Source organism: Mytilus edulis, chromosome 4, assembly GCF_963676685.1.
Source record: "Mytilus edulis chromosome 4, xbMytEdul2.2, whole genome shotgun sequence".
Classification (NCBI taxonomy): Eukaryota; Metazoa; Mollusca; class Bivalvia; order Mytilida; family Mytilidae; genus Mytilus; species Mytilus edulis.
In genome coordinates, this window is record NC_092347.1 from 55,997,007 (window position 1) to 56,020,261 (window position 23,255).

At 32.8% G+C, this 23,255-nt stretch overlaps 1 protein-coding gene and 1 long non-coding RNA gene across 2 annotated transcripts; one reads left to right on the forward strand and one right to left on the reverse strand.

Annotated features, from left to right (window-relative positions):
- Window positions 1-1,402: 1,402 nt before the first annotated feature.
- On the reverse strand, window positions 1,403-9,996 carry LOC139519993 (uncharacterized). Its single transcript, XR_011663784.1, has 3 exons — window positions 8,622-9,996; window positions 5,372-5,457; window positions 1,403-2,150 (listed from the first exon to the last, which is right to left on the reverse strand). It is a non-coding gene; the product is annotated as an uncharacterized lncRNA (long non-coding RNA).
- Window positions 9,997-13,572: 3,576 nt separating this feature from the next.
- On the forward strand, window positions 13,573-20,469 carry LOC139519994 (uncharacterized). The gene is made up of 4 exons (XM_071312328.1): window positions 13,573-14,484; window positions 16,179-16,249; window positions 17,631-18,383; window positions 18,821-20,469. The coding sequence occupies exons 1-3, from the start codon at window positions 14,268-14,270 to the stop codon at window positions 18,021-18,023; spliced, it is 681 nt and encodes a 226-aa protein (XP_071168429.1). The 5' UTR covers window positions 13,573-14,267; the 3' UTR covers window positions 18,024-18,383; window positions 18,821-20,469.
- The last annotated feature ends 2,786 nt before the right edge of the window (window positions 20,470-23,255 follow it).

Consider the following 23,255-nt stretch of genomic DNA (forward strand, 5'->3'; position numbering starts at 1 on the left):
CCAAAAGTTTGCTCTCCGCAGAGTGAATACTGCTTTTAAAAGTCCCATTTTAACATAAATAAAGCCTCTGTTTTTTTTCAAACTATTCCAGAAAAAACAGATCTTATTGCCTATCGAATATAAACAAAGTTTGAAGAAAAACTGTAATGACGGAATAATACCCATGTGTTAAAACCCTGCCCAAGCCATGGGTGGTGGGGTGTCCTCCTCCTCTTCATCTGTGCAGGCGGGCCACGTAGAGGCTGTCTACCTGCAACAAAAAACTATAAATTAATATCATCTTTAAATACCGACTCTTTCCTGTTGCAATTTTTCAGAATTTAATCTTGATAAAGAAAGAAGATGTGGTATGATTGCCAATGAGAGACAACTCTCCGCAAGAGACCAAAATGACACAGAAACTAACAATTATAGGTAACCGTACGGCCTTCAACAATGAGCAAAGTCCAAACCCCATGGCATTTTTAAATCAAAACCAAAAGTTTGCTCTCCGCAGAGTGAATACTGCTTTCAAAAGTCCCATTTTAACATAAATAAAGCCTCTGTTTTTTTTCAAACTATTCCAGAAAAAAACAGATCTTATTGCCTATCGAATATAAACAAAGTTTGAAGAAAAACTGTAATGACGGAATAATACCCACGTGTTAAAACCCTGCCCAAGCCATGAGTGGTGTCCTCCTCCTCTTCATCTGTGCAGGCCGGCCACGTAGAGGCTGTCTACCTGCAACAAAAAACTATAAATTAATATCATCTTTAAATACCGACTCTTTCCTGTTGCAATTTTTCAGAATTTAATTTTGATAAAGAAAGAAGATGTGGTATGATTGCCAATGAGACAACTCTCCACAAGAGACCAAAATGACACAGAAATTAACAATTATAGGTAAACTTTAATAATAAGCAAAGCCCATACTGAATGTCATTTTTAAATTGAAACTTAAGTTTGCTCTCTGCAGTGGTCTGCTTTTACAAGTACCAATTTAACATGAAGCAGTTTTTTTCCAAAACTGTTCAGAAAAAAATTGATCTTAATGTCTATCAAATAGAAACATAGTTTTAAGAAAAACTGCAAAAAAATACATACAGGTTGACTGACTCCTCCTTTCTGCCATGAATCCATCTTCTTTAGTTCAAAGTGGCAACATATATTAAAGAAAAGGCTGTATCTTTAACAAAAGCTATAAATAATTATCAACTTTAAATAGACACTGATTGGTGGTGCAATTTTCCGATTTAAAAAAAAATAATTTTAAATTAGAGCCAATTATGAAAATCTATATTGGTGCACCAGCCATTAGCCTTGCTATCAAATGTTAACAAAATGGTAAATATTTTATTGAAATTTTTTCTATACAATTTCAACGAGCAAACTCATTTATACTCAGGAGAAACTACAAGTCTTGGGTCGAGGTCAATCCAAATTTAAAGGCATGATCATTAATCAATGCAATTATCAAAAACATGATTTCATCATAACAAATCAATAAAGAGGTCAATAATGAATATGCTTTTTGAAGGAGCTAGTTCCAGTGGTCCCTAGTCCCATTCAACTTGGATATTTTGTCCAGGTGTAGTGTCTTCAGTCCACGTGCAGTGTTTTGGTCTTCAGTCCAAGTGCAGTGTTTTGGTCTTCAGTCCAAGTGCAGTGTTTTGGTCTTCAGTCCATGTGCAGTGTTTTGGTCTTCAGTCCAAGTGCAGTGTTTTGGTCTTCAGTCCAAGTGCAGTGTTTTGGTCTTCAGTCCAAGTGCAGTGTTTTTGTCTTCAGTCCAAGTGCAGTGTTTTGGTCTTCAGTCCAAGTGCAAGTGCAGTGTTTGTCTTCAGTACAGGTGCAGTCTTTATGCAATATATAGTATATACAGAGTAGAGATGAGTTAAATTATTTTCAATCAATATTTTCTTCACAAGTTAGTAAAATATATTACATTGTAATATATGGTCTATGACGTAGGATACACTAAGAAGTTAGTGTGCTTATAGGGAGGGATCCATGCTATTCCAATGTTTCGTTTAAAAAAATGGCATCCAACATCATAACCAGTTATAAAAAAAATGAAAAAGTTATCTTTAATTGACGTAAGCATGGCTATGGTTAATGTTATATAGGAAAAGTTTTGAATTTCTTTAAGTTATGTTATCACTTTATAGAAATGCTGAAAAGAAAAAACATTTATTAGAATTTTGTATGAAGAAACAAGATTAAGAGAAGGTCTACACATAAATTAGCTCATTGAAATAAATATCTTAAATACCTAAATAATTATGATCAAAAATAATTCTAACTAGTTTTAAATGTTTTATAATTGATAATTTATAGTTTTATGCAAAACCAAATCATGAAAATTCAAGTCAGCTGACTTTGGATAAAACAATGATCAATGTTTATCATAAAAATCAATCAATAACCTCAATGTGATTAGAGTTATCTCCCATTGAATACTGGTCTAAACTTCATGAAAACAACCACCGTTAGCTTTTAAAAAATGTCTTGTCTTTTCAATAACTTTTTTCAGTTCATAGTGATTAAAAACTTGAATATCCCTTATTTAAGGGCATACGATACAGTTTTGATCCTGTATTTACAAGTTCGTGAAAATTTGGATATAGGCTATTTTATACCTGATTAAATCAAATATGTAATAAAAAATATACCTTCATGTGCTACTTTTTGAGTAAAATGAGGTCGAAATTTTGTATATTTGCTCAAAATTCAGATTTGTGGCCGTAATTTCATTTTCGAAAGAAAGACATAACTTTTTTGTTATAAAAGATAAACACAAATTGTTTTTTGTTAAATAATCGGTAATATCTGTATTTGATAAGTATTCTAAAACATTGTGCATTTTTTATTCAGAAATAACTCATATTTATCAAATGTTCATGAATTGAAGAAAATACGTCATTTTTTGCTGCATGTTTATCAAAATTTTAAAAAATCCTCTATTTACAGTTTTATAAAATTTGGGTCACATAATCTCCCTGCAAAATGAAACAAATTGCTGTTTTGAAAAATAGGGGTCCATGAACTCGTTTTCAAATTAAATCAGTTTGAATGATAAAAATCAGTCGAAAAATACATCTTTTCCCGATATGTCACAGTTTGACGTCGCGAAAATAACATTTTACGTTAGCAACGTCATTACCTCCCCTGTAACTGTATCGTATGCCCTTAAGTATCTTGTGATAAGTCATCTTTCCTTTTCTGAATAAACATGCTAGCTCACAGATATATCAAAAAAACAACTTCTCTGGTTTAGGTCTAACTGATAGAATCTTAATATAGCAATCTTACATATAAAATGTATTTATCAAAGTTGTACAAAATGGAACATGTAAAATGTTGTTTGTTTATAGTTAACATGTGTTTGGTTAATTATAGTAAGGTCGGTTCAATTGGAATATTGAGTTCATGCACGAGTGAACTCAGGTGGTTTAAAGTCATTCGAGCCATTGCAGTCAAAGTGTACATGTGGTAGCATTTTGCAAATTAAATAATATTATTAATCATATTATTTATTTTCAGATTTGTGGACCACAAGTATGGGGAAACCAGTACAAGTGGCTTAATAGCTATATATATATACATTGTATATATATGAACTTTCAACAATATTATACTCATATTTATAATAAAATGTGCGCTTGTCTCTGCAAGTGGCGTCTCCCATGTAAGAGTTTGTGGTTATTTGATAAATATTTTATGTTCGTTTGAGTTTATGAATTAGAATTTAAGATCAATAGCTTATGGCATAGTTTTATCTGTTTAATATTGAAAACCAATTAAAGATTTGGAGTCTGCAAGAAAAATGACTGACTAAATGGGTAAAACCTATGTAGCATGGGGTGTGATAATAATAAGATTTTTTGTGTGAACCCCTAAGGTTCAAGCATATTTATAAGTTAGAAATATAGTCTATGGAGGAATATTCGAAACCTTAATTATTGTTCGTTCGGAACATTTATTCTTCTTATCTGTATTAGCTTCCTGTAATTAAGAGCACCTTAAAAATTGGCAATAAAGAAATTTATACAGATCACTTTATATCTGCTACATGTATATGGTAATGAATGATATAGTTGATAATCTATATAGAAAAAAAATAGATTCCCATACGTATAATTCTTAAAGAATAATAAAGATTCAAAACATGGACACATGTACCTCAGTCTTTCAAAAATTCTTTAAATTAATCTAGAAATAATAAATGAGGCATTGTGAAATGGTCAACCAGTAGGAGACATTAATTGATGTTCCTTACGACTGATCATCAATAAGTGTAATTCTCCAACAAGACCCATTGAGAGATTACATGATCTAATATACAATAATTTTTGCATCTGTCTGTCTTATTAATAAATATGTGAGATAGGTTCAAATGCAAAGAAAACATTTAAAAAAAAAACACAAAAAATAGACATGTCACATGATAATAATCAAACAGAAAAACAGGCTCCTGATATGACAGGATATTAAGTATTCATTGTGTGTTAATTTGTGTTTTTTTTTTATTGAGTAAAGCCTTCCAATTGATATTTTATAGTGTGTCTTTCTATGTTGTGATGTTGTACTATTGTTTCAGAAAAGGGAGAAGGTTTGGCACCATTAAAATGTTTAACCCTGCTGCAAATGATAGCACCTGTCCTAAATCAGGAATCTGATGTAAAGTGGTTGTCATCCATAAAATTGAGAATGGAAATGGGGAATGTGTCAAAGAGACAACAACCCGACCAAATAAAAAACAACAGCAGAGGGTCACCAACAGGTCTTCAATGTAGCGAGAAATTCCCGCACCCGGAGGCGTCCTTCAGCTGGTCCCTAAAAAAATATATACTAGTCCAGTGATAATGAACGCCATACTAATTTCCAAATTGTACACAAGAAACTAAAATCCATACATGTTTCTCGTTTTTTATATAGATTAGACCCTTGGTTTTCCTGTTTGAATGGTTGGACCCTTAATAGCTTGCTGTTCAGTGTGAGCCAATACTCTGTGTTGAAGGGAATCAAGGTGTAATATTACCTCTACCAATAAACACCATAGAAGTGTCATCCATTGGTAGTAGTTTGACTATTCAAACTGGTAAAAATGAAAGTAACACCATCCAGAAACGAACTAATGAAATAAACACATCCCGTAAGCTTATCTCCCTTCTTTATATTTAACACCACTCTCGACATGCCATAATTATCCTAATTTACAATAAAAAGAAAATGTTAGCCTCCACATACATGGTAATGAAAATACTGAGATTTAATTTACAATTCAGTTAAAATAATTAGCAAAAAAAAGTTCTAAGGTTCACGTATTGACTTTTTTTTTTTTTAAGCAACTTGTCAAATCATTTATCATTATAAATAAAAAGCTGACTATACCTAGGGCTACCATAATCTGGCTCTCCAAAATACATCTCATTTCCAAGTAAGGTGACTGCAGGTTTTAGTCATATCATATTCAAGAACTGAAATGAGATGAACAACATAGGTCAATGAAGTAAAATCAAAGCACCAAAGGGTGCTATAGGCAGTTAATCAAAAACCCAAAGGCAAACTTGGCCACGTTCAGATGAATAGTGTAAAGAATTAGTCAAAATATTTAACTCAGGCATTGTTCTCAGCTATTTCTAAAGTATCAAATAATGCTTGTACAGTAATGTTTATGTTATGCAATCCTACCACTTTCAAAAGTTATTTCCAATTTATATTGATAAAGATTCAATGTCTGAGATTATACACATACACTGTCCTATGTTAGGGGAGAGTTTTGTGCCAGTTAAGATGTTTAAGCCACCCCATTCTGTATGTACCTGTCCATAGTGAAGACCCATTAATGCGGTGATTGTTGCTGTATATCACATTTATTTTTCATAATTGTTTTGTACATTTTTTTAAATTTTATTAATTTCTTGTGTATACTTCTGATTTTAGTATGATGTCCAAGTTATTGTAAATGCTCTTTTGTTCCGACGTTGGAAAGTTCCAGGCGGAAAGAACTAACTAGCCGAAAAGTTCTCCAGAACTTATTAACTACATTGTAGTTACTTTGTTCTTCCTCTGGTTTAAAAGTTCCACCTGAACAAGTGACTAGTTGAAATAGTTTACATTTTATAATAAGAGAGAATTTAACATTACTAAAAATAACTTTTTTTTCAAGTAGTCACTGAACAATGAAAATGAGGTCAAAGACATTGGACATGTGACTGAGGGAAACTTCATGACATGAGGCATCTATATACAGAGTATGAAGCATACAGGTCTTCCACCTTCTAAAATATAAAGCTTTTAAGAAGCTAGCTAATGCCCCCCGTGGCCCCTGGATCACTATCCCTATGTAAAGCTTTCTGCAAACAAAAATCGCAGGCTTGACAAAAAACAGTTGAAAAAGGCTCAACTCATCAGATGGACAAAAATACAAATGGATGTGGCCGGGTATTTGTACATCCCAACAACAAAAAGACACAAGGAACAGATCTGAGAGTACTCACAGTTAACTGACAGCTAGTTCAAAGCCACTAACAACTAATAAAACAAGAGGCTCTCAAGAGCCTGAATCGCTCACCTTAATTCTTTTGGTTAAATCTCTCATCAATGATTATTTTGGCTTTTCAATTTATTTAAATGTTTTTTGGATCGTCCTATTTTCTTCAAAAGCCAAAAAAAATAATCATTTTCTCCTATGTTCTATTTTAGCCATAGGAGCTATGTTTCTTGACATACAAGGAAATAAAATATAAAATTTATACTGGATACTCTGAAACTCATTTAGCCTAAGTTTGGCTGAAATTGATACAGCAGTTTCAAAGGAGAAGATTTTTTAAAGTAAGTCAACATGATGAACAAATTGTGAAAAATGTCTTTAAAGGGCAATAACTCCTTAAGGGGTCAATTGACAATTTTGGTCAAATTGACTTAATTGAAGATCTTACTTTGCTAAACATTATTGCTGTTTACAGTTTATTTCTATCTATAATTATATTCAAGATAATAAACAAAAACAGCAAAATTTCCTTAAAATTATCAATTCAGGGGCAGCAACCCAACAACAGGTTGTCTGATTCATCTGAAAATTTCAGGGCAGATAGATCTTGACCTGATAAACAATATTACCGACATCAGATTTGCTCTAAATGCTTTGGTTATTGAGTTATAAGCCAAAAACTGCATTTGACCCCTATGTTCTATTTTTAGCAATGGCGACCATGTTTGTTGATAGATCATATCTTCGGATACAATTTACAAACTAGATACCCTAAGGAACATTCAGTTAAAGTTTGGAAGTATTTGGCCCAGTAGTTTCAGAGGAGAAGATTTTTGTAAAAGATTACTAAGATTTACGAAAAATGGTTAAAAATTGACTATAAAGGGCAATAACTCCTAAAGGGGTCAACTGACCATTTTCGTCATGTTGACTTATTTGTAAATCTTACTTTGCTGAACATTATTGCTGTTTATAGTTTATCTCTATCTATAATAATATTCAAGATAATAACCAAAAACAGCAAAATTTCTTTAAAATTACCAATTCAGGGGCAGTAACCCAACAACAGGTTGTCTGATTCATCTGAAAATTTCAGGGCAGATAGATCTTGACCTGATAAACAATATTATCCCTGTCAGATTTGCTCTAAATGCTTTGGTTTTTGAGTTATAAGCCAAAAACTGCATTTGACCCCTATGTTCTATTTTTAGCAATGGCGACCATGTTTGTTGATAGATCAAAACTTCGGATACAATTTATAAATTAGATACCCTAAGGAACATTCAGTTAAAGTTTGAAAGTATTTGGCCCAGTAGTTTCAAAGGAGAAGATTCTTGAAATAGTTTACGACGACAGACGACGGACGACGACGGACGCCAAGTGATGGCATAAGCTCACTTGTCCCTTCGGCTAAGACTAAATTATCAATCTGCACACATCCATTAGTGTAAAGACGTCATTAACAGTCAAGAGAAAAAAACATGACCTTGTGCAATGCCAAGATACAGGTATCGACAGATTGTAGATCCATTAATGTGTATATATATGTATATATAACCATGGAAGTATTATATTGACAGGAACTAGTACAACCTGACTTCAAACAATTCATCTGCGAAGGCCGGGCGCAATTTAAAGACTTGTTAATTAGCATGAAACATAGCACATTATTTACACACCAGCACATGGCGCCCTACAATATTGTCATCTTCGGTTGCTTTCGTGATTACAGAAATAAACGAAGAAATCGAAAGTTGTGATAGATTTTTAGGAAACAGCAATTGGCAAACCTCAGCAGATTCTGTTTCCCTACATCAGCATGTGTGTGCCAATAGAGTGATTGATGGATTATAATGCAAGTCATCATTTACTCTATAGAAAAACACAGACAATGGAAATTTGTACCAAATTTATTGAATAAATAAATTGGGATATACCATTTTCATTGCTGCAATGTGGGTCATTTAGACACACTCAAGTGTAAACAAACTGTGTGGCTGACCTAAGAGGGGGCCCGTTCCAGTCATGCTTCAATGATTCCCTATATAATCAACCAAATTTTTCCCACGAAAGGGCCCCAGCCCGGCCCCCCTCCCCCCTGGATCCGCCTATGATATAGACTAGAGTTGAGACTAAATGTGTACAAACCTGACATCTAACTGTGTTGTAGAAAATGTGATCATCAACAATTTATTTCACAATATATATGCATTAATCCAAATTCACATCCATTCCTACGATCTCAATAGAAGACTTTCCCGCGGAAATGTCATGTGATATTAAAACATGGAATTGTCCACACCGATACACGAAATACGTAGAAAAAGAATTGTGGACACAGCAATAAGATCAGATTTAAGACCCTCATGAGCTCGGTGTTAATTTAAAAATAAGTAAAAAATCAATTATTTAATAAATTTGCTCGATTAACCTTAATTTTTGAAGTTTAAAATTTGCGTCTACCGAGTGAACCTTTAGTCTTTAGTCTTTAGAAGTGTCAACTTGACACTATAATCTCTATCTGTAATTTAGATCACTCTGGTGATTTTATGTCGCTATTGTATAAAACTCATTAGTACATTTGTATTTATGATGTGGCACTGCAGAAAGAAAAAAATCCTTAGGGCGCACTACGTTTGCGCGCATTTGGGGATTAAATATTTACGTTATAAATAATTGAACAAATTAATAAATAATAAGTATTATGACCTGTATAATATTTTACCTGAGTTTACCTGTCAAAAAATGCGCGCAAATGTAAGCAAAAGCTGCGCGCAAACGTAATGATTTTTGCGCGCAAATGTAATGGTAATGCGCGCAAACGTAATGCACCGATTCCTTAAACGCCAACATAATTTTACAGGTAAGTTGTCGGTAGATCAAAGGATGTTGGCTTTCAAGGGATAAACCGGCCTGTATGTTTTTCTTGACCCATGTTTCTAATTAACTTTAAGTTTTCAGTGTTCAATGGTCTATCGTTTGCAGTTATGTGTCTTATCTGTACCCGGGTTTGTCTTTTTTTATTTATTGTCCTACTTTATGACTAGTCTAAGTGTTGATTTTCGTTTGAAAATCTAGAAATTTTGTTTTAAGCTTGCGTTTATTATACCTTTCGTCTACTAGTAATTAAAAAAAAACTTCGAATCATTAAATTGTAAGAATATTTGAAATTAGCTATGGCATCAAATCATTTGGAAAAAAACCACAATGTATTGCAATATGACCTTTTGCATTGAAGGATTAAACTTGCATTAAGTCGTGTGCAGACCCTTTATACGGTAATAGAAACTAAAGGAGTATTGAGTAAACTTGCAGACGGGACTTAATCGAACACAAACCCAATACTAGTACATAGAAAAATACAAATTTTCAATGGTCAGGTTTTTTTCCCTGTTCTTCATCTTGATAGTCGCTGGAGTGTCTTCAACATGAAAGAACCATTAATACCATAAAACAAAGCCAAGATGGTCCCTATATATATATATATATACAGTGTCGACTTGAGCGGTACTTAAAGTAATTTAATACTTCCGGCATTGTCACAAGGACGTATATTGTTAGTTATACGTCCTTGACTGTCACTATATGAAAATTTTGTCCTAAAAAATCACCAAAGTCTAAACATAATACAAGACAAGAACAGACTGATTTGGTATTAATGATTTTGAGGAAAACGATTTTTGCCTTATCCTACATATCGGTCTTTTGAGTTTCTCACTAAAACCTTAATATCTTAAATCATATTGATTCTATATAATTTGCTTTGAGACCAGAACATTGTTGAAAATAGCTAAAAATTAAATACTTTTCAGAGTAAGAAAAAGTCTGGGAAACGCTCAAAATGCACGATTTAGCTTCTTTTTGTTTTTTTGGATCGAGCTTCTTGGGGCCTTGAACGAATATATATTTTGCCTCACTTGTAAAAGAGTCTAGTGATGTTTGTATTTATCAAAGTTGTAGTAAAAATCAGGCCGAAGGTATACATTTTTTAATCGTTTACATTTTTATAATTAGTATTCGTTATCATGTGATTTTGCTCGTTGTTGAAGGTCGGATAAAGGTTTTAAATCAAATTTTTATGGACTTTGATCCACGTTTTAGCTTCCACCCTGACGTGCCATATAAGCTGTTGGTATGCTGTTGCACCTACCGCACGTAAACTTTCACATTTTCATCGTCTTTTTTAAAATATTTTACCCAATTAATATGTGATAAGATTATTATCCTAGTAACCAATGTATTGAACATAAGTTCAAAAAATTCCTCAATACTATATTCATTTTGTGTGTCAATATTTTTTAGGCAAAACAAAACAAAACTGCAAAAAAATCGAACACAAGAGAGATTTTTTTTCTTCAAATGTCATGATTATCTGTCCATTTCTAGATCTATGCTTAGTATTTATTTCACTGAGATGACATGGTTTTCACACCCTGGTGACCCTGCTGTTTTTCATAATTATATTCATATACATATAAAAATTAAACAAAATGAAGGAAGCTGTGTAGGTCAAAATCTTATCATTTGCTGATAAATGTTGCTGGACCAAGTTTCGTGATCTAATATGAATTTTCTGAAAAATGCAAGGTAGATAGACATTGGCCTGTTGAATGTTTTACTCGGTAACTCACTCACTGATCCTCTTCGTGCCTGTCAGCACATAAGGCCTCAACCAGTACGGGTCACATTTGCCTGTCTTTTGCCTTCTTCTCAATCTCCTTCCATGTTTTCCCAAAGTTTTGCTCTAGCTGCTTGAACTTTTGCGATAAAAACAAAAATTCAAACACACAGTGGTCATGTTTGTTGATTAATCTTGAAAATGCAATTGGTAACATTTGGTCAAGTAATTTCAGAGAAGATCTTTTTTTTTTTTATAACGGACGCCAAGTCAATACATGAAGCTATAACTCACACGGCCCCTCAACACAGGTGAGGTTATACTGCGAAACGGGTTGATAACCAGTTGAAATTAAACCAGTTTTAGTAATAAAAGTTTGTATATTGGAATCGTTTTAAACTGTTATGGCCAAAAGTTTCAGAGACATTCTCTGTATTAAAGCATCAAAATGGGTTGGCCACGACTATCTGCAGACTTTATTCATTTTATGTATATTAGTTGACTGTTGTATGAAACTTTGAAAAATAAGTCTAGTTTTGTATAAATGTGTCCTTGGTTACCATAGCAACTACATCAACATTTGGTATAATTCAACTAGGTTAATGTTGATAAAATTGCAATTTTACGTACTTATAGTCGCCGTCTGGATAGAAACACTTTGTATGATATTTAAAAGCACTTGATTATTTTAATTGTTCAATCATTTATGTTTAAAATGGTATAGTATAGTATTTCCGAATCAGTCATATTAGGAGGGAAACACACTATTTGGAGAAATTTTTTAAAATTTCAGAAAATTATAAGGGTTTTTTGAGGGAGTTAAATGATATAGAGTGGGGTGCCAGTGGCGGATCCAGGGGGGGGGGGGGTCCGGGGGTGCGCACCCCCCTTTATTTTTGCCGATCAATGCATTTGTATCGGGACATATGTTTTGCACCCCCTGCATCCCCCCCCCCTTTGCCCTGGGTTAGCACCCCCCCCCTTCGAAAATTCCTGCATCCGCCCCTGGGTGCTCATATTCGCCGGGGACACAATTTCGCCGTTTTATGATTTTGAGGTGTAAAAACTTCAAAGGATGGGTGAAATGGAAGAAATATGCCGGTAAATTATATCATTATAACAAATATTAGTTTTTTTTTAAACTAAACAAAATTTCGGCACTTACCGAAAAGGACCAAAAAACAGACAACGATTTTCAGCCAATTTCCTGAATGAAAAAAATTATTTCAAAGAAGTATTTCCTAGTAATTCTTTGACTGATTGCCCTAAATGTCAGTTCTTTACACATTTGAAATGTTTGCTATTCATCTATAATGAATTTGATTTGATAAATATTGTTTAAAGCTGCAGTTATTTGGTTTTAAATAGATGTGTAAAAACGGCGAATATGTGTCCCCCATTGACAAAATATCAGACAATTTCAAACACCCTTTAATCTTACTTTTCATATCATTATTTTCAAACAAAGACGTTTTCAAGCTTAAGAATATTTTGCATTTGAAGTTATCTTCCTAAAAAAAACACATAGACCTGAACATAAACTGTAGAAAACATGGAAAGATATGGCGAAAATGAGCACCCCACGCAATTTTACACAACCTTGTGAGTATGCTCTACTTAAACCTTAGTATGTAAGCTAACTTTAGGGTGAAAGTTGGAATGAGTAAATTTAAAAGTGAAATTACCAATTTTTTAATTTTTTGAAATACTTAGGCTTTTCTACCTCAGGCATAGATCACCTTAGCTGTATTTGGCAAAACTTTTAGGAATTTTGGTTCTCAATGCTCTTCAACTTCGTACTTTATTTGGCCTTTTGCTTTTTTGGATTCGAGCGTCGCTGGTGAGTCTTTTGTGGACGAGGCGCGCGTCTGGCGTGTATACTAAATTTAGTCCTGGTATCTATGATGAGTTTATTTAAACCTTCTTTTTTTTTAAAAAGACAGCTAGACACTGCCATTTTTTTTCAAAATTTCCACTTTCTAATGACTTTTTCGCAGCTTTGTCTTTTATTTAATATAAGGAATTTGACTTTAAAAAATGTATTTATTCATGAACAATATTTAAAGTTCAGTTACAGATGAAGAAACTGTGAAAAAATAGCCCGGCCACATTTAGCTTTGCGATCTTCCCGGTTTTAGCCAGTCCTTTTTCTGGAGCTCTTCAGAAAAGAGTAAAATTTCAACTTTAATATGCAGACAGAACTTTCAAAACTTACATGGTACTATATGACCCTGAATGCTCCTACATTCCTGCTTTTTTTCAACAATTTGAAAACAACTTACTTACTTATTCAGAAGATTTAAAACCCTTATCCATATTTACAGAAACTGATATATATATGAAATTTTGGCAAGGATTATGTACCCTCGTGTTGATTCATATGATATGGAAATTTTATAGAAAATTCACAGCCTTTCCCCTTGTACTCTCATCTTTTGCAATTCGGTGCTTGATAGATAGAAGATTATTGCATGCCATGCTAGTGATTATTTTCGTAAGACTAGTTTATAAGTTTAGATATTGGTTAAAAACAAATATAAATATGGACTGTGACGGGATTGCTTCCCTTAGAAAAACTTAGTAGATACTTAGTCAGCCGTAAATGGTTGAGCTAAGGAAGTACTTCTTTAGCTCAGTCGGTTAGCGCGCTGCCTCGTAACACAGAGGTCCCGAGTTCGAGTCCCGGTGGAGACAAGCAATTTTGTAATGAAATTCGTGCTCTCCGGTTACAGGACCAATTCAAGTACACCTTTTATGGTGCGCTCGACTTAAGTGATGCAGCACCAGGTTTTTTGGAATTTAAATATTGTTTAGGACATTTTGTAAAAAATAAATGCTAGCAAGTCATAGAAAAACAAGTGAGTAATCTGTGGTTAAAATTTTATAACGAAAACCTCTTTTTTAAAGTCTGTGGATTTTCTACAAAAAATCTTGTTTTATTTGCCACATAAAAAACTTTTCTATTACATGCAATGAAACAATAAATAATAATGCTTTGCACGAAGTTTCCCCTTGGTTTATGATCAAAATTCGTCATCTCTATTATTCATTATATTTGCTGTTTTGATACTATTGCTGTTTGAAAAGTTCATAATTTCATGGCTTAGTATTAAGTTATAGAAGGGGTCATAAACCTTAACGGAGGCTGGAATACTTCCAGATTTATTTGAACATTTATGTGTGCAGTGCACATTTTTCATTTCATTCGAGAAATAATCAAAATAGGACGTCAATTGTGTGAAGTTCTAATATCACTCAGTTCTCATCCAGAAAACCAAAATGTACCAGAGAGAAGGAAGAAGACCAAATCAATCGCAGGAGGTAGACCGTTAGATATTGTCGGAGTTCAGAAGATCAGAGAACAGTGGGGAATCATTGTTCCAATCAATACAAGTAAGCATTTTATAAGAGTTTTCTATTAACAAACAAAGACAAATCATATTTTTTAAAACTTTCTAATCACAAGGTTGAGGCACAGGTCATAGGTGGATCCAGGGCCCCCCCCCCCTTTCATGGGAAAAATTTGGTTGATTATATAGGGAATCATTGAGGCATGACTGGAGCGGGCCCCCCCTTAGGTCAGTCAGCAGGCCCCCCCTTAGGAAAATTTCTGGATCGGCCACTGCAGGGGCATGTATCATTGATGTTTTTGGAAAAAAATATATGCCAGTCGACTGTTATGTTTAAATGTTGTGTTAATAGCGCTATTAGTATTAACACAATGTATTACGCACACCAGTCGACTGGCATATCAGTGGCTGTTCCAGAACTTTTGATAAGGGAGGCCCTCTGGGTGACCTAAAAAAAGAGGGGGGCCTCAAGTCATGCTTCTGTGATTCCCTATATAATCAAACAATTTTTTCCAACAAAAGGGGGGGACCTGTCCCCAATTTGATACCCCAATGTGACCCAGATATAAATTTTCTGTTTCAAAAAAAATATCCATGGGGAAAACATTGCAAAGTGTAAATGATAAATATTTAAGTGCAAGTGCAAAGAAAAAGTTTAACAATTACCTAATTTTAAAGTTCAATCCATCATGTCCATAGTTCAGGGAAAATTAGAGAACATTATTGTTTGTAAAATTTTATGTCAAAAATGTTAAGGACATTGCTTGATTGCCAATAAAAGGATTATCACAATATGGTCTCATTGGGGGGTTCTGATCCCGGATCCCACTTACTGTTTTGTCAGATTTCTTCATCCTGTAAGTAAGCAATTTTTATTTTTTTGGAATTTCTTGTTTCCCGCTAGACTTCATTTCCTGTTTTCTTGGCACAATAATTTGACTTTCAAGTGACACGCTTACAAAAAAATTGGCAATCCCACGTCATACTTAGACCCCAAGGAGACCCACTCACAAGTGTTCAATAATGGATATAAGAAAATTATAGGCCACTGTACAGCTTTCAACGATGAGAAAAATCCATACTTGGCTTAAAAAGACACTGACATGAATAAAGTGAAACAATTTAAATGAGAAAACTATAATGACCTAATTTGTAACAAAACAATTAATGAGTAGCATTTTTACACACAAAATTTATAAAGTGTTACGTTTAATTATGTACAACCAATTGATGCATACGAGAGGTAATATTCGGATTTAAAAATATAGTGTATAACTACAATTAAATTCCTAACATTGTATTGATTACCACAAGAAAATTCAAAGAATATAAAACGAACCAAACAAAAAGGTCCTGATTGCTATTGCTTAAACAGAAAAACCATTTTAAGATTGATGTTTTTTTTTAAATTTCAAAAGAAGAAAAAACAGGTGACATGAACCAGCTCATAGCAAAACAACATTATATCTTACACTCTTCCCACAATGCATGAATGATCAAAGGAAACCTAAGAAGAATATGCATTTATTGTAATATTTGTCACTGGATGCAATCAATCCATCATAAATACATTGTAGTACACTTTCAGGCAACTCTTACCTATGTTAAGAAACGCATGTCCTAAGGAGGTATAATACTAAAGATCCTAATGTCATCCTTGAGTTGTAAATAAAATATCTTGTATTATAAATTGATATTATAATATTTATCATAATTATAAAGTACTATCTTTGATAGGTATTTGCATTAACTGTAGAAGAAAACTTTCAGGCAACATAGAAGAGCCAAAGAAAATTACAACAGATAAGGTAACTAAAAAACAAAACCAATCCTGCCTATTATTAAAAAAAACCATGACAATCTGGGGTTTATGGTAGAAAAATGAAAATTGTCATAACAGCACTAAGATGTAAATGTATTAGTATTAATAAGTATGTAATATTTTAAATTATTTTAACATAGAATTAACAGTACATACTACACCACATACCCTTGCCAGGGGGGTTCAGGAGTTTGTATGAACCCCCGCTTGAAAACAAATAAGCACTGTTAAAGTCAACATTCTGTTTGAATTGTGACTTAAAGTTGAGTTCACAAGTTCAAATACCCCCATCAGATTCTCAAGTATCCTGCTTTTGTTGCGTTAAAAGCTATACTATATAGATACAGGAAGATGTGGTATGAGTGCCAATGAGACAACTCTCCATCCAAGTCACAATTATAAAAGTAAACCATTATAGGTCAAAGTAAGGTCTTCAGCAAGGATCCTAGGCTCACACCGAACAGTAAGCTATAAAAGCAAAAAATACTAGTGTAAAACCATTCAAACAGGGAAAACCAATGGTCTTATCTATATAAAAAACAAGAAACGAGAAACACTTAGGAACCACATAAACAGACTAGTCTTGTAAGCTATATGTTATATTGCAGAGTAAAATCATAATCTTAAATTCTTACAGTGTAGAAAAATATTTAAAAAAAAATTGTGCTATGAGTCTTGCTTTACAACATCTGACAACATATTTCTAAAACTTGTTATTTAAATTTCATATTTTCCTACACTGTACTAAAATTTTATTTGTATATACAAATACATTACACTGATATGTGTAACTTAATAGCAACAATCAAAGATTAAGTTAATATACTGGTAATGAACAAATGGTATGCACACTCATATAATCATGCATTAGACATTAGAGTATGATGTTTACTAATTATATAACTGTCCAGGGGCAAATTTTTCATGCAATTTCAGGACAAAACAATTCAGTATGATTAACGATGAAAGTCAAGAATATGTTAATTAAGGTGGTACCCAACACCTTAACTAAAATTAATTTGGCTCGTTTAATTTTCATAAAATTTTGACAAAGTATTTACTTTGACCCTTTGACAAAAATATAAAAATTTCAAAAAGTTTGAACCAACCATTTTATCAGAAAAATTACACTGGTTATATAGCAGTTTGACAAGCACTTATTTTGATCATAGAGAAGCTTAATATTCCCTTAACAACACAACATAATTAAAACGTTTAGCTGATTTTACAGAGTTATCTCCCTGTAGTGTTAGGTACCACCTTAAACAGTATTCAAAAAAACAACCCAAAAAAATATAATTAATGGACATTTAGATTCCCTTTTCTCCATTCATTCTTACAATGCATGGTTTATTTTGTTATTCAAGGATAATTTTCAAAGTTCATATATGGTAACTGACCAATCAAGCCAGAATACAATTTCCTCAAGTCAGAATACAGCAAGTACAATCGAGGACTATATGGGAGAACATTATGTTGATCTTTTGATCAATTATTTGAACTCCAGAAAAGTATCAACTATTAGTTTGCCCATTCAGAGCTGGAAGGACAGAAGTATGAGGACAAAGAGAAGATACCAGGGGTTGTTTAAGGAATGCTTCTACACCATAACTGACATATTTTCCCCAGGGGAATATGATGATATATTTAATAATATATGTGAAGATGATGAACACCAGGATGAGGATGATAATGGTAATAGTAAAATGATACCTGCTATTGTTGAATCCTATAAAAAAAATCATCTGCTTGGCAAGTAAGGAGACAAGTTTTATCTGTTCTGGCAATAAAACTCAGCTTTAAACAGCTTATCAATTACTTACCAGGATTGACTGAATGTAGATACTATGTTGCACAGAAACATAGCATATTATACAGTTGTGCAAAACCATCAAGTGAAACATGTAAAACTAGAAATAAAAATGGATCAGGAAAAGCTTTCCAATTTTGGATTTTATTACGTAGTCACATCATCAAGGATCTGCCATTTGGAGAAAGACATCTGAAGTTATCATCAGGGGAAGTTATGGATGCCCCTAATATAATAAGATGCATGGGACCTGCAACCATCATTCAACAGTACAAGGCATATTGTGAGGAGAATGAGATCAGTTTACTAGGTAATTTTTTAACCTTATCAAGTTAGTAGTTCATATTTAAAGCTAAAGTTTTCCTAATTAAAAAACTGCTTTTGATTTGAATATTATTTGAAGATAATTAATACTAAGCGTACTGTAATCTTCATAAAAAAATAATTAATGAAGGAAGATGTGGTGTTATTAATGCCAATAAGACAAATATCCATTAAGATCAAGGGAAATGATGAGATAATATTACAGTTAACCTTACACTTTTCAACAATAAGCAGCTATCATACTTGAAGCTTTAAATGAACTTTTTGGTAAAGAGGTATTTGGAGATGGGTGGATGTGAAAACTCATTTAATTATATAATGCATACAAAATTTCACAGAGCTCTAATTTCTAGTTTTATAGAAAATAATTGTGAAAAATTTCATAAATGTACTTTGATACATGACTTTTTTAAAATTTTTCAGGTAGTAGCACAATGTTTAAAATACTTTCAGAATGTTCAGCAATTGTCAGAAAGTCACCGGAGGGACTAGACTACTTTGTTGCTGAAGGAAGCAGGGGATTTCAGGTATTTTATAATTTTGGTACACTGTATCAAACTTGTGCATTGAATGCCTACATATGTACTAGTATTAACAAATATTATTAGAAACTAAGGATACATGTGTTGTCAATGTATTTTAACATCAACAATGTCATAGGTAATATTGAGCAATAAACAGATTATTAATGCTCTTTAAAATTCAAGGATGTTTCTGTTCACATTTTGTCTCTAGGCTGTTGGGAAACACTCTCATTTGAAAACCATTGATAATCCATAAATGTTTGGCAGTAGGTTGAAATCAATAAAAAAATTAGGTCGCTAGAACTTACATATTACATTTCAGATACCTTGGTATGTATAACATATGAGTTTGAATGTCTTACTATTTGATTTTTTCTCACGTTGTGCTACAGTCCAGGCTTAATTTATGTAAACATGTGTATTAACATATATATTGAAAAAAAACTCAATAAATTTATTTTGCATCTACATTCAGGATCTTCAAGATATTGTTCTGTCAGAAGGATTATATCCCAGAAACATCAAATGGGACTGAATTAAACAGACTTTTGTTAGAAGCAAAGTGCTATATGAAAACAGATTACAAGATACATTATTCAATCATGACTTTTTGAAAACTTTGAAAGGTGAAATTGATAAAACAGGATATAAACATTAATGTATCCTGAAAAACATGGGATGAACTCAAGTGCTCAGGAAAACAATGAAAGACACAATAAATATAAGTTTATACAACTTATTTTTACAGTTTCAAATTATGCATGCATTATTATAAGTATATATTTGTAATGACTATGTAATAGCACAAGATATTATCTAAGAAATTGAACCAATTTTCTTAAACTTATATGGTCAATAATCATCTTTGAGGTGTTCAATTGCAATATCATCATATTGTCAGGCAACATGTTGAATATTACTTACACCAACATAGTGAACCTTTTGAATATGGTAATTGAAAACAGACCATACACAAAAACTTATCATTGAACAATGAAAATGAGGTCAAGGTAAAATTATGCCTGCCAGACAGACATTTATGCCTAACAATCATTCCTTTTTCCATCTGTATTAGGCCAACCTTAAAAATATGTTTGTTTGCAGTTTTCCGACTGTACCTTCAGACTGAAGGGTAGGAAAAATATTTTATTTTATCAGCCAAAATACAGTTTAAACAAGCAGTTACACTAAACCAAGTTTCTTGTGAAGAAGAAAAAACATTTTAAAACAACAAACACTGGACATGCTAAAAACCAACATCAAATGAACAGGCATTTTCAGATAAAAAACTTTTTAACCAAAACTGAAACTTTAACATAGTGTCATTATCCAATTTATGAAATAAAATATGATATAATTACTAAATACTGGAACACTTATAAACAAGGAATGTCATTATGACTAGAACTGTTTTAAAGAAATATATTCAGACATGTATGCTTCTTGACTAGAATGTTTTCATGAGTAGAGTATTTTCATCAGAAAAATGTAGATATTAAAGATTTATAAGACAATGTATTAAAGAGTGTATTTTTAATAAAAAAAAAATAACCATTGAATCTTCCTCAATTGAAAAAAAAAGCAACTTGAAAAAAAAGTATTAAGACATTCGACTGTTTTCATATTTCTAACAATATTTAATTATATGTGATAAGGTTATATTTTTGCCAGGCTTTAATGAAAACCAAAGAAATCTAAAGTTTGGGGTGAAATCCATAGCAACCCATTAAAAGTAAATGGTATGTACTGAAATGTTTTTAATGCATAAAAAAAATTGGCAGCATAGCTCCTAAGGACATGTTTTAATTGAATTCACACAGGCCACACAGTTTGGGTATATTTAATATTGTAAGAAAGAGAATAATTGCAATGAGTGTGGCAGCCCCCCTTATCCTTAAGGAGCATACTCATTGCAATCGAAGATAGATTTAATATAGAGAGAGTATATTTATTTTTCAAGCTAACCATTCATTTTCTCTACATCTTTGTGTAGTTAGGGTTGCTTCTTATTGATTTGGCATGATCTATATCCATTACATTTCAAATGAGCCCTTCCTCCGTATAGGCGTGTTTACAGATATCCATGAAGATTTAAGTCACGGAGGAGTGGTTTCATCTTTATTGTCTTCACAACGATTTGTAGAAAATATGCCATACTTCAAGCTGCTGTCGAATTATTTAACCACTGAAATTGGTTCCATAAAGTCAGGCTCCACAGATTCTGTACCCGATTTGTTTGAGACAGAATGGTTATCGTGTCAGTTATGATTTCCGCTGCATCATCGTCAATGATATCATCACACATCATTACATGTGCCTGAATCTGTATAAACAGTTTACTAATAAACTTTTTTGTTTGTTATTTGTCTTAAAATTGACATGAGACGACAGCGTAAAGTACTCCTCCGTGACTTCATGGATACCTGTAAACAATTTCCATGAGCTTTATCATTAAATGGTCACATGAACGCTTGACGGGAAGCTAAGAAAAACCGAACTTGAAATGCGTAATTGACCCAGACTTTAAATCATTTCCGGAAAGGACCCAAAGTTCCGGATCGCGTCAATAGAAGTAAAAAAAAAAATTCTTCAAATTTAAAGCAATAAAATTTTCACAGTCGGGAGGATTTTCAAGGGTCGGTCGGTAAACTGCAAACAAACAATATTTTAATTTAAGCCTTATATTTGTTCCACTGGTATTAGGAACTTATCTTATATGTTGATGAGTATAACAAATGTTCCTATTATGCTGTAATTTAGTTTACACCTGGTTGATTATTATATATTAAATCTAAACAGGTTTTAAATGCTGATTATATGATTATTATGTAAAATGAAAAGTGTTAATCATTTTAAGGAAATTTGGCCGTTTTTGGTTATTATCTTGAATATTATTATAGATAGAGATAAACTGTAAACAGCAATAATGTACAGCAAAGTAAGACCTACAAATAAGTCAACATGATCAAAATGGTCAATTGACCCTTTCAGGAGTTATTGCCCTTTATATTCAATTTTTAACAATTTTCATAAATTTTGTAAATTTGTATTCGTTTATGATATGCACATAGACCAAGGTGAGTGACACAGGCTCTTTAGAGCCTCTAGTTCATTGTGTCTTTGAATATTTTTCAGACCTCCGGCAGCACAACTTCCTGGTTTGATGGGAACCCCAGCTGCTTTACAGAGTTTAACGATGGATTCTCAAGGGCCATTATTTACATTGTGTATAGCTGTATGTACCCTTTCTTTATAGTTTCTGGTAAATGTTACATTGCGAGGTACAGTTGCACATATTGCACAGTAAGTTGCTTCAGCTTTTTGTGTGTTAGTGTTTTTGCATGTACGGTTTAGCATGGTAGGTTCAAGGCGATATTTTATGGATTCATGTAACAATGCTGCTGTGTTTTATTTAATTTAAAGTTATTTTTCAGATAAGCTGATTTTTCAGTCCATGTCTTCAAACTGTTCCTATTTGAACAAACAAGGGAATATTTTGTACACCCGTTATGATCTCCCTGATAGCAAGAAACTATAGCATGACATGCATATGATAGGTGAACTTTTACCAGTACAGAGTCCATATTGAATTTATCAAAGGCAGCATTGTACTCTGCCTTACAATGTGCTGCCACACTTAATGCAAACCTTTTTAGCATTTTATCTTTCTCTGAAACTAATCTTGCCGACATTATCTCCTTCAGACCTAACATTTTTTTAATAAAATTTCTATGATTTGTCTCGTATCTAGAAAATGTATTGGTTGAGTATTGGTTGTACCAGCTTTAAAAAAAGACTCTGCAGCTCTAAATACACTGCTGTCAGGGTCAGTGGTAATTTCTTGAACTTCCAGACCATAATTTTCCAAGTCTAACAAGCAGTCTTTAGCCCATCACTCCACGCTGCCTATGCTGTCATGCATTTCAATGTTTACGGAATAGTGACCTTTGTGATATAATTTAACTTTTGTTTTTGTTTTATGTTCACTCTTATTTGAGCAAAGCTTAGACACTTGTCTTGTGCTTACAATATTGTGCTTATAAGTATTATTTTCTAACATGTTATATGTACATTGAGTAGCTGGTTGAAATGGTGTTTTACCCATTCCGGAATAAGTAGGGTTATTATACACTCTGTTGGCCTGCATGTTAATAATATTAGGATTATCACCTCTCAGTATGTTTATTTCCTTAAGTAATTTTCTTTTCTGAGCCAAATCCTTTTCATTGTACTCTTCTATAATTTCAGAAACAACATTAGCACAGTGTTGCATACTTGAAGTGGAATGAGCTGGTATATTAGAACCAAGATATAATTTCTGTAGACCAGTTGTG